This window comes from Lutjanus erythropterus, chromosome 3 (genome assembly GCF_056507025.1).
Source record: "Lutjanus erythropterus isolate fLutEry1 chromosome 3, fLutEry1.hap2, whole genome shotgun sequence".
NCBI classification, from domain to species: Eukaryota; Metazoa; Chordata; class Actinopteri; order Lutjaniformes; family Lutjanidae; genus Lutjanus; species Lutjanus erythropterus.
This window is the reverse complement of record NC_139319.1, coordinates 28,389,082-28,405,641: the sequence shown is the minus strand read 5'-3', so window position 1 is coordinate 28,405,641 and position 16,560 is coordinate 28,389,082. Positions and strand designations below refer to the sequence as shown.

The 16,560-nt window shown below is 37.5% G+C and overlaps 1 protein-coding gene across 5 annotated transcripts in view; it reads right to left on the bottom strand.

Annotated features, from left to right (window-relative positions):
* sorcs1 (sortilin-related VPS10 domain containing receptor 1) overlaps positions 1 to 16,560 on the bottom strand; it is a 189,373-nt gene that overhangs the window by 49,725 nt on the left and 123,088 nt on the right. For all 5 annotated transcript variants that reach the window (XR_014769854.1, XR_014769855.1, XM_084715688.1 and 2 more), the window contains exons 4-6: positions 14,952 to 15,110; positions 4,684 to 4,757; positions 1,228 to 1,292 (exon numbers count right to left, since the gene is read on the bottom strand). Coding sequence is in view for 3 of the 5 variants with exons in the window: in XM_084715688.1 (XP_084571814.1) it covers positions 1,228 to 1,292; positions 4,684 to 4,757; positions 14,952 to 15,110 (298 nt within the window). In the remaining 2 variants the exon portion in view is untranslated. The remainder of the gene's footprint in view (positions 1 to 1,227; positions 1,293 to 4,683; positions 4,758 to 14,951; positions 15,111 to 16,560) is intronic.

Below are 16,560 nucleotides of genomic sequence, written 5' to 3'. Positions count from 1 at the left end.
GTTACAACATGAAACTTTTAATGTTATAACTTCATAACTTATATTGTTGTAACTAGAGGCAGACAGATCAGTGGGCATACACTGACCTATCAGACTATATCCGTATTGGCATATATGTTGTCAGATATAAAAACGTCTTTTTTTACAGAATATTAAACGGATTGTTTTTATTTATTTAATTTTCTATGTAGCATTTTAAGTATATGTTATGCTTTATCTTCAGTAAAGTTCAATATAAATATACAGCATATTTTTTGTTCTCTTTGGGTGTTCTTTTAAATTTGTAGTTATTTATTATTTCTAAAAATACCAGTGAAAGTTTATTTTTTAGTGCCTTCATCCTGAATTACAAGCAGTTGTCCAGAATCCTGTCCTTTTTTCCTGAAAATTAACCATCATTTTTGCTAAATGTGTTCAAGTATTACTGACATGTTTTTACTTGTCTACTGCACTGATTAGAGTATCAGAAAAAATAGACTGTTGATGTAATTCGACCTGTTTGAACCAGATGACAGAGAGTGCAGCCACCACTGCAGGAGGAATCTGTGATCGTAGTTGTAACAACCTGATGTTATAATAATATGATATCACATTAGAACAATACAAGTTATCACATTATAACATGAAGCATTTTGCATAATGTATATTATATCAAGAAAAGTTTCTTGTTAGGACATAATAAGTTTGTATGTCATAATATGAAAATATCTTGCTATAACATGAAAAATATCTTGTTATAACAACAAACCTTTCACGTTGTAACGTAATACTGATCAGTTTTTCTTTTTTGGCTATCATACAAACTGCACAGACAGTTAATAATACAGGCAATAACTTGAAGAAGTTACAGGTGAAAAAACTAAAAACTGACTTTTTCCTGCAGGATTCTGACATCAGACTCAGTAAGCAAATTAAGTCAAATGCTATACGTCAAACCACAATATCCCAGTGTTCATTGTCATTCAGGAGGATGAGTGATATCTCTCTATACGAGAGCACCACTGAGCTAAATCACTTGCTTTTAAAAGCATTCTAATATATGCATTACTTTTCTCTCCATTGTCATTGTGTGTCCCCAGACTTGGCCATTTCAGCTGTCCCTATGCATTACCCTTCAGCAGAATTGTCCACACAACTCCCAATTCCTCTCTACTTTAACACAATGCTCACGATACAGTACAAAGACACGAGAAAATGGAGCGCTGAACTCGGAATTCAATTACTCACGTCCTTCAGAGATGCTGGTTTCCAGGTGAATTAAGCCCGGCTCTTTGTCCAAACCCATTTTCGACCTGAAAGGGAGACAAATGTGTTTCAGGAACATCACCACTGGTCTTTCGCCTTTGGGCAGATGCCACCTACCGTAGCTGTTGTCTGACCGCAGAGATTGTACACTGCAAAGTCAGACAAATTTATAACTACAGAGAGGTTAAGTCAAGTGCTATGACAGTTGTGGTGAACACCAGCAGGGATTGGCTGCAGGAATTACCGTGTCTTTGTCTTCATTGTGGATGGCAGGTTTAAGTGTTAAGGATAAAGGACCTCAGGTTTACTGTGCGATCTAAATGTTTAGAGCCCCCAGAAGGTCCTTTTTTCCCCCAGACGGATGGAGGAAGATGTTTCCTGACATCATTAAGAGAGGAAAAGCCATTGATTTTCTCGCTACAGTAGGGATGTCCACAGATGGAATAGCATATAATCATTACTGCATTAAATATGTATTAAAAAGACTGGGGGATCAGAGGAGAAGCAAAGGCAGCACACACATGGAGGGAAAGACAGAACGGAGAGGAAGAAAGAGAAAGAGAGAATGTGTCGACAGGTAGCACACACATAAATGGAAAAAAGAAATAAAGGGAGGTCTGTGTGAGGAGAATGAGAAGCAGACACAGTGAGAGACAGTCAGAGACCACCAGAGCTTCTAATCATTATACGTATTGGTAGTATTGGTGATTTCCCAGATGAAACACAACTGTGAATAGGATGGCCTACTTATCCAAACCGCATTTCCATTTTCACTGAATAATCCATTCAGGTATCCAAGAACAGTGTGAAGCAGGCAAAGAATAGCTCTTTGAATTAGAGGAGTTATATGCTTTCTTTAAACTTGTATATTTCCCCCACTTAGTGATGGGAGGCAAAGCTCAGCTGGCCTACAGCAGTGTGCATGCATGACACCAGTTCACACAGCTGTGAGATCTATGAGGAGTCTTATATGGAGTCATAGGAGAGCCATAAAAAAAAGACAGAAAATACCAAAAATAAATTTGGAAGGGATAATGTACAGTGAGCAGGTCATCATTGTTTAAAAAAAAAAAAAAAAACTGGCAGGGTGATGCAGGACAATAACAGAATAAATAAATGTGAAAATATAAAAACAAATATAATAGAATAATTGGTAGATTCTCTTTAATCTGTTATTTATTTTTTGATTTACTGCTGAAACATATATCACCTATGAAACAAAAGACTCAAATGCATGTGAGGTGAGTGGGTATAAGCTGTATATATGTTTCATGTGTGTAACATGAAGAAACTATAACTCATTTTGTTGTGCAACAATAATAAATTACTTTCATACCACAATTTTTATAGTTTCACATTTATGTGTTCATTTATTTCTGTATATATTTTGAATAAAATTTATTTGTTTGGACATAAATAACTCAATTCTTCCTGTATAATTTCATGTATTTTTATATAAAATCATTTATTTATTTTAAACTCTCTCTTCTGTATTTGCTTGAATATACACAGTATACAATATATGCTAAAATAAACAAATAAACGTAAATGAAAATGCTTAAAATGATTCTTTCACATTATTTTTTTATTTATTCCTCTTTATATTTTTACATTTATTTTCTCGTCCTTTACAGATTTTTTTTTTTTATGGCACTTCTATGACTGCACATTTCCTTTCCAAAATATCACACACAAGCAGCTCCAGATGTTTTTGTACAGATTTGTAATGGCCTACGCAAAACATTTCACAGCAGCACTCCTCCAGCTCACAAACTGATTATAGCTGAACATGGTGGAATTTACAGTGCCGTTTGTTCAGGTTTACGGCTCACACAACCGACCTGCGCTACGCAATCGAGCACCGCTCAGGTCGACCAAATCACAAATGAGCTCACGACTCTTCATCTTCTTCACACGTTCGGTGGCCACATGAACAGTGAACATAAGCTCCCTCTGCAGCCTCATTACCGGGGCTACCACCACAACTACCGCACAGTGTGCGTCCCAAAATAGAACTCTGACAGCTTCTGCAGCATCAGCCCTCCAGGCTCCCTTCACTCCTGGCTGCCCAGCTTGTTACTACCCTGACAGTTCCGCTGCAGTCTGCTGAGGTGAAAGCCTTTTGTTTCGTGTTAGTTACTTGTATAGACGGCAGACATGCTAGATACCGATGCGTTGGACAGCACCTGTGTCCTGGTGGTGAGACCATTTAGCTGAGGAAAAGGGTCTGAGACCAGGGATCAATAATGTTCAATAACAGCTGACAGTGAAAGTATGAATACGGCTTGGCTTTAAAAGCCTTGCTGAGGGGAACGTTTATATTATTTCAATCTTATCGTTTATTTCATCTCAGAGGATGACAATACTTGAACTGCACCCAAAAATGATTTTGAAACCTCTCTCCACAGCTGAACTATCAGTCACATAATGTAACTGTCTGCCACAGAGGAAGATCAGGGATGCCAGACACATGAATAATGAAAACTTTAAAAACCTCTCCCGCTCATCTGCTCCTCACGTTGTGGAGCGGTAATGACGTAGTCTATCCAGGACGTGTACGATGTCGAAACTGCACTTTATTTGGCGTAGAGTTCAACATTAGTTTCACTGATACTTGTCACGGAATTATTATTTTGTAAAAATGCGACAGTATGTCTTGATCTGACAGGAAAAAATGTACAGTATATATTCAATAACTGACAATTTTAGAACTTGACATTTTAACAGATTTTTTGTACATTTTTTGGCAGTCATGGTCAGTAGTGTTCAAGAGTTTCTGAACTACAACCACAGATCCTTTACACCTGGAAATGCGTAAACATGAACATCCAGAATGAATCAGAAATAGTGGTGAATGAATCATTTTTATACTAAAACCGTAATTCCAATAAGTAATTTCCATTATTATTTTTCATGAATGTCTTAATGACTTGTAAGAAGTAAAATTTTTAGTCTGTGAAAATTGACTTTGTTAACTTAACACATGACACCTGCAAATTTAGTCTGTTATAATAAACTTAACTGCAAAATTCAAATTCAGCTCAGTCAAGATTTCCTCAAAAATGGAAATATCATGACACTCAGCACAACTTTCGAACGGATGTATTATTCACCGTTGTTCTCATTCTGGTCAAGTTAGCAATAATGAATATGCGTCCACATTACTTTGAAAGCGAGGCTGTATGCCATGAAAAACGTTGAAAGTTTGTGTCCGTGTGCACAAATCTATTGATAACATTTTGTGACAACTTCACAAACTGTAGTATACTGTACTGATCACCAATATAGGTCTACGGTGGAATTTCTCAAAAAAACACTGGTGCAACACCGATGGAAATATTGCAGTCATGACCTGAATAGAACAAAAAGTCATATTGTATCATAGTTGATCATTTCCTGTCTACAACTTGCATACAATGTCCATATCTCTGTACTTACCAGTAGAAACGATTGGGAGCCACTCTTTCATGCACCAGTTGCCACCTCCTCCCAAACTCCACCGAGCTGTAGAGCTGTAACAAGACAACCAGGCGTCAGTGAGTGTTTATTCACATCGTAACAGCCGATCAAATTTACCATTTAGTACGACACAAGCCGTCCTACTATCAAATGCTGTTTGCCCTCGAAATGATGTGCATTTGCAAAGGATTTTTCTCTGGGTTTGTTCTCACACATTGATTTACTTAGAGCCTCAGTGATCCTTTTAACAGAAGCAGTGTAACGACAAGTGGTAGACGAACTCTCTCACAGTGTCACATTCACACACACATACTGTATGTACAAGTTCTTTATTTGAATCCTCTAAATTAGATTAGAATTTACATAAGATTCGAACACTGCAGAGGAATAACATGGCTTAAGGACATTTAGGGATGCAAAGCATTGTCTGTCTTCCCACATGACTACCCATTACTGCAGAAACCTTACAGAGATTTTTACCACACACACACACACACACACACACACGCACAATGAACACCAAGTCAAGAATGGAAGCATAAAGAAAGATGTGCAGGCCGCAGGTTTTCCTGCACCAGAGAAAGGCTGTAACAAGCCTGTGAATGGGATGGAGAGATGAGGAGATGAGCCCAAGCGTGGCGGGTGGTCTCAATACAGCCATTGTTCAGTAGTCGGTAAATCACTGGATTGCTGAGATTTCACCATGCTACACAGAAAGGATGGAGGATGCATGTGAAATCTCTGTGTAATGGAAGTAACCGGCCATAAAAGTGAGAACCCTCAAGTGCCTTAATTTTTCCATGTGACCGTTCCGTTGAGATTTCCTGTTTCAGCTGATTCAAGTTCAGTTATTTAACTAATTAATTAATTCAATATTAAAGGCTCGGTTCATCCAAACGACAATATCCAATATTTTCTCCCTAGAAGTTTCCAGCCATGCAGCTGGTTTTGCTTTTATTTGTGATTGGGATTTCTGTCTCCACTCAAATATGAATCAGGTGAATCGAGTGTCATTTGTAGTGCCCACAGTGTTGAAAATTAAATTTTAAAAATTCAACAGCAATGTGTCTTTTCAGAAACAATTTCCCAATTTTTATTGCGCCTACTTTCTACAAAGAAAAAAAATCGCAATGAATGATTTTTACATGTAGTGTGTTTCTGAAAGGATGTTCCTCCTGAGATTTTTTAAAGCTGCACTACTCAATATTTTTGTAACAATGGATTAGATGACAATGGGTAATATGAAAGGAGTTGAAGAATTCTCACCTGACCCTAGTTTCCCTCAGTTATACATTACTTTTGAGTATATTTTAGCTTGGTTTTCTGGCCACCAAATTTTCTGCTTGGTTCACTCTACCTGCTTTCATCAGCAGGCAGCTGTTTTAAGTGGAAAAACTGTTCTTGACATTTCAACTTAATTACTGACCTAATTCTCAAACTTCAAAAGAAAAAATAGCATCCTCCTCATTCTGCACTTTTTGACTTTATTGATATTTCCACCTTATTCTCGAAATGCAAAATTATATTTAAAACAAAATCTTCTTCTCATTTTTCCCCAATGCATGGCCCTAATACTCTTCAGTAGCTTAACAAAGCTAGTGACTAGCTGGTGAACATAGCAGAGCATTTAGTAGCTAAAGACCAAGTAATATTTTTCAGGAGTTAGTGGATGTCACTAGGTCAGAAACATGACTCCATATGAATGCTAATGTCGCTCTGTGTGTGTCAGATGTGTAACCTGTTCAGGTTAGTAACTTTATAAGGTGGTATGTCAAATCTGATGTTTAGCTTGTTATGGAGTTATGCACCACCGTATTTTTTCTGATATCTGATATTATTTCCAACTCATTTTGGCCGATTGCTGATACCAAATATGCACATTTTTTTCCGCCCAGTTCAGTAGTGATCAAGATGACTGTTTTTAGGATGGGACTGTGATTTGGTTCACCTTTAGATGATCAATCCTTGGCAATCGCTGCAGATAAAAACTTTGCTCTCGGTTTTGGACACCCCCATAAACATCCACACTGCAGTCATGTTTCCATCATGTGAACATAACTAAAGCTTCATCTTGTCAGCCTGTCATATCAGCAGAAACATTCATGTTTGGCTGATGCAAGATTTTATTTTAAAGCCTTTAACAATCTATACTGATGACATGGTGATATTATATTTGGCATCACAAGAAAAAACAAACAAAAACTGAATGATGTAGCTTTAAATGTACCATGTTGTGTGCAGCAAAAACAAAAATCCTTTCACCTCCATTTCGCTGGGATGGAGACAGAAATCTTAGAGATAGATAACTCCTTATCACAGCAAACAAAACATGGAATCTATTTGCATGGATTATGTACACGTACATACTAGAAGTAAGTACAGTAGACATAACATTTTTCTAATTCAAATGTTCTGACTCTCTCTCTCTCTTTCTCTCTCTCTCTCTCCCTCTGTCTCTGGTTCAAAAAAATAAATAAAAATGAACAGTCTTAGCTGACAGCAAAGAGAGGATAAGAAATGATTGGAGAGAGACATCAGGACTGACATGCAAAAAAGGTTGCCGGCCAGACGCGAACCAGGGTCACTGTGGTCATGGTCTGTGTCTTAACCCCTAGTGCCCCAAATAAATAATTGTAAGTCTGCCTACGTGTTGGTTTTCTCAGTGATGCGCTCGCTAAAGTCCTTTTGTCTCCAAACACACCTGCATTCTCTGACACAAGCACAATGACAAATCCGTTTACTCAATAGCTTACAGCTGGCATTTAATGAGGCATAAAACTTATTTCAGTGTTTCAAGCTGGACTTTTTCCATTTTAAGCATGAGCAACCACGCATAATGTGTAAACAATCATTTATTAGCGGATAACTAAAATGTGACTCTGTTTGTTTATATTAATTTATTTTCTAATTATATTTATTTACTCTATCCCGAAGGGTGAAGTGTAGGCCTGCATTTAAAAAGCATCCGTGGCGGTGCAGTGTCTCTGTCTTTCTTCCCATAGGCTACACATTATCACGACTGTCAAATCAATAATTCTCTTTTATTTTGCTAACAAGAGAATTCTTTGAATTCATTATTTGCTTCCTTGTGTTTTATTGTGTTTTATTATCACAGACAAACATTTCAGCCATAAATGAAGGGCTCAAAAAAAGAGTGACTGTTAACGACGTTAACAGATTGCCTGTTATAAATCATCTAAAGACTTTCCTACACCTGACAATGACAGTAAAAAGCAGTGAGGCAGGACATTAATGCCATCCTGATTTGATGTAAAGCAAATATATTTTCCATTGTGTCCACATCACTGGATTGCTCCACGATGGGCAAATAAAATTATATATTTGACTACTGCATCTGGTGTGTGTATATTCTTATGTCAAACAGGGAGAGGCAAACGTCATGGGTGATGAGATTTCCATGACTTCCATGCCAAGCTGTGCTAAGCAGATGCAAGCGAAAGGGGATGAGGCTAGGGGAGGGGAGAGGGGTGAGGGTGGGGTGGGGATGTGGGAAATCACTTTGACTAATTATCCTCCCACAGCAAGTCAGTATGTAGCCAAGCAAGTGACAGTGAAGAGGCAGAGAGCGGGAGATGGGGGGGAAGTGAGGGGGGTTGAGGGATTGATGCAGCCTTTACAACCTCCAAAGGTCTCTCAATCAACAAATGCAGCAGTGCTGCCAAAAGGAGGTGAGGAAATTGAAAGAGAAGCAGTTTTGGGGGTGGAGACGATGTGAGCAAGTTAGGGCAGGGGTGAGAGAGCGAGTCGGCACCCGACACATGTGGAGTGAAGGAGCAGCCCAGTTACAGTTAGTGAAACACAAGATGTATCAGTAAAAAGTTACCAGTGGCCCCTAAATATGCCAAAAAAGTCAAATTCTGTCCTAAAGCTGGTCTCAGCAAGTCTTACAAGAATTATTTTAGTCAATATAAATATGTAACCAAAGAGTTCTGGGGACTTGCTGAAAGGAACTGGGGAGCTCCCTCAAGAACTATACCTACGCCAACTAATTGATTTGTTCATTTTTAACTGGGTGAATGGCCACTAGTGAAGCGACTCATGAACGACTCTCTTAAATCCAAGTTGAACCTCACAGAGGGGTGGCACTGAAAAAGAAAAAGGCAAGATTACATCAGTCTGCTACTTCAGCACCAAAGACAGTGCCATGAATTTATCAATAGCACAGTTAGGCTACTGATATTTCAGAGCCGTGGTCGGGGCCATAGATTCTAACTTGCACAAAGAGTCATATAAAGGATCAATGAGTCAGTCAGAAGTCAGGCATAATCAACTAAACACCTGTCTTGCCCCTGCACTCATTCAGCTAAAAGTGGATTGAGAGGGAAGCGGCCAGTTAATAAGGGGGATGCATTTTATGACGCTATTCCACCACCACCTCAGCTGACGGCTGGTTGGTTGGACTTTACTGTTGGTCAATTTGTCTGTGTTTTGTTCCATTAGCTATCACTTTACAAGAGTTTTTAAAAGACCAGCGTGTAGGATTTTGTGCCATCTAACTGTGAGCTTGCACATGATAACCAACTCGCCTCACTTTCCCCTTCCAAGTATGTAGGAGAACCTACAGCTGCCACGAAATATTGTAAAAAAAAATACAAAAGGCCATATCTAGAGCCAGTGTCTGGTTTGTCAGTTGTGGGTTAATGTAGAAACACAGCAGTGCAACATGGCGGCCTCCATGGAAGAGGCTCCTTGCCCTTTGTAGATATTAATGGCTTATTCCAGGGCAATGCCATCAAAATTCTTATTTTAAGATATTTATACACCTCTGTTTTTGCCAATATTTCCTTCTAAATCAGACCTGGACAAAATATGACCCAGGAGCTGGAGAAATATGAAATATTGCAGTTTACTTAAATCAAAGATAGTCAGTGTCAGAGTATACTCTTAAACCATTGTCTGGCATTCTACTTTAAAGTAGGAGCTAACCAAGTCTCTCAAAATGGCAACCATAAACACTATGATTCCCAATCTATAGGGACTTGGATCCCCAGAAAGGATCACAACATATCTGAGGGGGGCTTGAGATAATTAGAAATGATGTTTATTTTTCTGACTCACCACAATTTTGTGAATTACCAGACAATTTTGACACTTCAGGTGTTCATAAAAAGTTTCATATTCAGAAGGAAAAAAAGTCTGTCTGGGCATAACTGGTAACTTGCATAACAATGCAACTCGTACAAAAGAACGGTCAAAAGAAGAGAAATCTTCATTTAATGGGTTATGAGGGAAAAAGGTCAAAAACAACTGATGTTGGAGTTACTGATCAGACAATTAAATGTCTTCTCTTATATTTTGTCTTTCCAGAGGAGAAACATGACTGTAACAATTGTAAATGTACTACTGCATTATATTTACAGCTCATGTACTAATAACATGGTATTCTGTTCACATCATAATCAGGTGGAGAAATACTGGTGGAATTTGGGTCACGTTAAGTTAAAATTGACAGATGTAGAATGTGTAAGTATACTAGTATTATTATGTTATATGTTATATTAGTATGTTATATTATCCATATAACATAATGAAAGTCTGGATATTTTATGAATGCTGGAAAAGAGTAACCCTGAATTTAGCCTCTGAAGCCCCTACAGGCAACTACAATCTGCATCAGTGTAAGGCTGATGTGTAGGAGGTTAAGGTTGTCTTAAGGCCGCTGTTGCTGGTTAGAGTCAACCAATCCTTGCCAGATCACGAGATAGTGAACTCAGGGCATTAAGTTCCTTCTCTTTAATACTGTTGGCAGGGATGTTGGGTTACTTGTCAGTGTAAGGAAATCAAGAGTAGATTGTTTAAACAACTAAAGATGTGTTCATTTTTGTTTCTTACTCAAACCCTAGCAAAATTAGGCAGCTTTGGCCAGTGTGTCAAGTTGTATAACAGAGTAAAAAGGAACACCGACACAAGTCTAAATATTATTTTTGAGACTTGAGTGAGAACGGATGCTTCAGGCAGGATGAAAGAAATAACTTTCTTTTACTGCAGTAACAGCAAAGAATATCTTGTAAATGGATTGCACTTACCTGGCTCTTTTGAACCTCAGTGTAACAAAGTGCTTCACAATTTGCCTCTAACTCCCATTCACACACTCATAAAGCCTACAGTACATTGCACATTGTTTCTTGCTGAAAAGCACTCCACCATGTGGCAGGAGAAGTTGGAAATTGAACCTCCAACCTTGTGATTAACTTGTGATTAAGAGATCTGCCATGAATGAGTCATTAACTGAAAGGACTTATGCGTCTGAGCTGGAGAGAGCATTGGCTCGAAAACAACATATACTTCACACTGACCCTGAAAATGCTTCCTAATGCTTCTTATTCAAATAAGTATTAGATTCACAATAATATTTACATGTGATTTCTCTAAAACAGAAGTCAAGAAGCTCAACTTCAACTATCTGCAACCTCTTCAACTCATTTTTTAGCATTTTTATTTAAGAAATACTTTTAGGAAAAGTTCATTGAAATCTGACAGCTGCTGTATTTCATAATTCTCCAAGGTCTGCGAAAAGTTCTTACTGATTAAGCACAGTATTAGTCAAGGAGTAGACTCCATATTCTACTTGAATTCTGTGTGAAATAGCCACTTCTCTAGAGACAAACCACACACCGTTAAATGACTGATATCCAGTAGAACCATGGTCACAAGGTGTTTGTGCCTTCTTCCACTTATTCTCTAATTATTGCTTGTACTGTATGTTGGTCAAATGTTTTTGTTTTTTTTTTCCACCATATTCACTCCTGCTCATGCATTGTGTTTTACCATGTTACATAATATGCTTTATTGTCTTATGACTTGTTGTTTTGAGTCTACTTTAATTAGTGCTGTTAAACTTGACTGCTGTTTCCTCAGTATACCCGGATCTGGACTTCTAAGCATCTCAGACGTTTTGAGTATTTGAGTAGTTTTCATGTTGCCACAAGAGTGCAGAGCCCACTGACATGCAAATATCAAGCGGAAATAAAGCAATTTATGCTTCAGCGTCCTCCCAAAATATTAAGCTGTAGGGCAACATAAAGCTGATAACTAGTTCTGTGCATGAACACACTGAAAGAACTGGCTAACACGTTACTCACTGTAACTTTGTCTTGGAAAATGTAAACACAAGCTGGTTTCATCAGATGTTACACCAGGTTTGAGTCAAGTATTTGGGTTTGCATTAGTAGTGAGCACATACAGCTGCAACAAGCCATGAATGCAAACACATATCAGTGAGTCATCCCCGCTGCTTTTTAACACTGTTTAAGGGTGTAATTAGGGCTGCAATTGTCTGAGTATTTTCATGGTCGATTTATCAGTTGATTATTTTCTTGATTAATCGACTAATAGTTGTTTGTTTTGAAATGTTGAAAAATGATGAAAAATGTCAATAAGTGTTTCCCAAAGACTAAAACGATGTCCTCAAACGTATTGTTCTACTCACAACCTAAAGTTAATCTGTTTGCTGTCACAGAAGAGTAAAGAAACCAAAAATATTCACATTTAAGAAGCTGAAATCAGAGTATTCAGAGTTTTTTCTTGAAAAATTACTCAAACCAAGTAATTGATTATCAAAAACAGTTTGCGATTCATTTACTAATCTATTAATAATTGATTAATCAATTACATCGTTGGAGCTCTAGCTGTAACGTTTCCATTTTGATTGCTGACAGTTTGTCTGCTAACATAGAAAATCGAGGGGGATTTGAGAGTCAGAATGAGAGTTTGAGCATATGGCTGTTTCCTGGAGGTTGTATGTAACAGGATGGACCGAGCTGAGGTTCAAATCCAAAATGACTTAGTGGCCAAACCTTGTAATGACAACTTCACCTGAAGCACAGCAGCCCAAAAAGACCTATTTTTCCACTGTGGAAAGAAGTGGCTGTAAAATGGGGGATACATTTTTGAGCACCAGAACCTGTTATTTGCTTCATTATAAAGATTAAATCCAGTTGGTCCAATAACATTTTGAAAGTCTAGAAGAGCTGCATGATTAAATCATTTTATCCAAATTCAAGTTAGCAGAGGGCAAAAAACGAAAGTTAGCCACTTGGTCAAAAGTCTCTACTGAACTTGCTTTATGCGCCAGATCATACACTGTGTTGGCTCCATGTGCCACAGAGCAGCTCTCATAGGAACGTACAGAACGCTGTATCAAGTTCTCCTTGGACATCCATGGGGTACAAGTGGCATGAATTGAACTCCTATAAGTCACATATATCATCCTTTTAATAAATAACATGCTGATGAAACTGTGTGAGGACCTCTGATGCCCTAAACCCATTAACATCATTGGTTTATGATCATCATTTAAGAGTGCTTTGAAAGCCCAGACCCTTATTTACGTTTATTTAATGTAATGCTTTCAGAGTCATTTACAGCCTGCAAGTTGGAGTCACAGCTGAATTCTAAAACAGGCAAACTAAAATGAAAAATGGCAGAAAACACAACCTGAAAATTAATTTAAAATGTGATGGTGTTTATGGGTTTCAGGCATCTCAGAATCATATCGCAGCAAACTGTAGCACTATGTTCTAAAGATGTGTGCATGTGTGTGGGTGTGTGTATATGAGGGATTATACTCGCTGCACAATGAGAGTGCGATGTTCGCTCCAGATGCATGCTCATGCACACGCACACACACACACACACACACACGCTCTGTACATCCACACATCCACACGTCTCCTCAGCAAAAGGAGAATGCCTTCATTATTCATCATAACTGAAACATTAAACCCAAATGGGCTACGCTGCAAGAAAAGCATTTTATTAATGCAAACGGTTATTTTAAAATGTCTATAAATGACCTCCCTCTCTTCTCCCTCTCTGTCTCTGTCTCATGAGTTCACACATGCAATTGTTTTTGCCGTCACTTTGCCTCCTATATTACATCATTTACAACTATAAAGATTTGAATCTGACAAGACATCCAGTGTCAGCCCTAAGTAATGACAGTTTTAAATACTAACCCTATGCTAGTCCAGCTTCATGTATAAAATGTAGTGAAACATTTGTGTTTTGAAGAGAAAAAAATAAAACTTTGTTAGTTGTAATCATGTTGACATATATCCAAACCAGGTGACTTTTTAAAGAACTATGAAGCTTAGAGATTTAAAGGGTCGTCTAGTTTAACTGTCAAAAAAAAAAAAAAGTGCTATGTTGCAAAAGTCCTCACTATGTAGCTCCAGGCCTCAAACATGAGCTGTGCCATTCAGAGTGACTTCAGAATCGCTAATATGGTGTAACTGAGCGTGTCAGTTAGTTATCACCAACTCCTTTACCTAAAAACTGAAAGCCATGGGATATGGAAGCCCAGTTCTGCCAGGAAACGAACATGGATGAAATTGTAGGAATAAGAAAAATAGTAATGTCAAAATTATGAGATAGGAAGTCAGAATTACTTATCAACGTTATTATAATTCACTGAATCTAAAACTAGGAGTGAAAAATCTTTTAGAATAAAAGAAAACAACTAAAATTATATTATATACTTACAAAACTGACTAAAATAAAATAAAGATATGCAGGGAATGTTTTTAGTTTTAGTTTTTATCAAATGTTTATTGAGACTGGGATGTCTACGTGAGTCAATTGCCTTCACATGTTGTATTTGTATTGTGATACCTATTGTGAACTTCTTAAATGTTCCCCCTGGCAAATATTCCCCACCCCACCCAGAATATAATAAAGAAGACCTAAAACTAATACTGAAACTAATAAAAGCTTAACTAAAAGTAACTGAAACTAAGTTGAATTGAAAACAAAGATTAAAAAACAAAAATAAAAATAAAACCTAAAATAACTTATGTACTAAATGAAGGAAATATGATTATAATTTTCCTAAGATATAAGTCAAAATTATGATAACCGTACTAATTTAGATTTTTCAGGTAAAAAAAATTGACTTAAAAAGTTACGAGACATTAAATTGACTTAATATCTTGTCATTTGGGCAAACTTTTCATCCTTTCTTTTATTAAACTTCTGAAAATGGGTATCTGTGTCAATGAATTTGAAACTACCTGAATTAAACAATCCATACTTATGACTTCCTTCCTAAAAGAACTTCATAAATTCTGACTGCGTGCTTTGAGCTAAACTCTTGTGTAACAGGATTTTATATTTATGCCCTGGGACACTGCAACCCCAGACTGTTGTTTTTTTATCTGACTTTAGTGCTCAGCTCCTTTCAATACCTTTGAACCTCACTGCTAAACTAGCCTCGCCCGCTCTCTAACCTTTTGGTCATGGCTGTACGCCAGAATCCAGTCCTCTTGCTCGGGGTGGAAGAGCAGGCTGAGGATGTAGAAGTTCAGCCGGTACTTCTGGTAGGTAGCTCCTTCATCAGAGCTGATGAGGAGACTGCTCTCCACCTCTGGATCAGTTAGCAGCATGATCTGAAGATGACAGAAGGATAAGACATTAGTATTAATGTAATCATTAGAAATAAGCACAAAACATTCTGTCACACTTTATTTTACAATGTACTAATAAAACATCTTCTTTAACAGACATTAAACAAACACAACTATACCCTAAGTACACCACACACCCAACTATACACTATAATGTAACAAGCTGTACTTTGTATTGAATTAGACATAAACAAGAAATAATATATTCTTTATTAGACAATGTTAGACCCTTGTTGGACTTTATTAGAGGGTAATTAGGGACACATTACAATAGAACTGTACTGTAAGCTAAACTCACATATCTGCTACTGCTCCATTAATAGAGAACATGTGACTTCACTTTAGTTTACAGTATGTATATGTTCCAAATTAAATGTAATAAGGGTCTAAACAGTGGGACATAATATGCTTTAGTTAACAGTACAGTTCTGTTGTAATGTGTCTGCATTTACCCTCTAATGATGCTCTAATACTTTAAAAAATAACAGTTAGATAGTGTTTAATTAGGGTATAACTATGTCCAATATGGAACATATCAATTATGTTTTTTGTCTAATTTAGTGCAGCTTATTATGTCTTATTAGTGTGCAGTAAAATAAAGTGTTGCCCAACATTCTTTAAAAAGCCTTTTCCATTTGATATGTGTCACACATGTACCAGCCCAAACAAAGAAAAAAAAGTGTCAGTGGCACAGTGGTGAAATGTTTAATAGATATACTTAATAAAAAAAATGTGTGAGTGTGATTATTTTTCTTTGATTGTGCTGCATTCTTCCTCAGCTGTCTGCACTTGTGTGTGTGTCGGCAGTAATGAAAAGACAGACCACAGAGAGACAAGTCAATCAAGACTGATTACCATATCTGAGATATAAAGTGTATTATTACAGCAGATTAGCATGGTGTCAAAAACTTGTCATCCACAGTCACTTTTCCACTGTTGATGCCATATCTTAAATAATAACTCGTATCTGTTAGGCTTGATGATATAATCAGTAGCTTATGATACATCTTGCAGCAAATATGTGTGTGTGTGTGTGTGTGTGTTTTTCACTGGCTGTGTGTGTGCCTCATCATTCAGATTTCTGCTGTTTGTCTTCTCTCTTCATTCTCGCTGCCTATGCTCAGTCAGGCCTTGAAAGCACTAATTTCCCATGAGCTTCTTTCTTTTCTTAGAGGTCCAACATTTTTCGCCAAATTCTGGCACAGTCCCCAGAAAAATCACAAAGAAATCCCGGGATAATATCAGATGCAAATATAATTGAATCAGTGGACCTCAAAACACACAAGCCCCCTCATCATTAGGAGAGTGTGCAATAGTGGAGAGTTTGAAGAGGCACGCTTGTGGATGTGTGGGCATGTTCTTGTAAATATATGTATTTCTGCAAGTCTACGAGTGATAATGTGCGCTCATATACTTGCCCCTTGTGTAACCC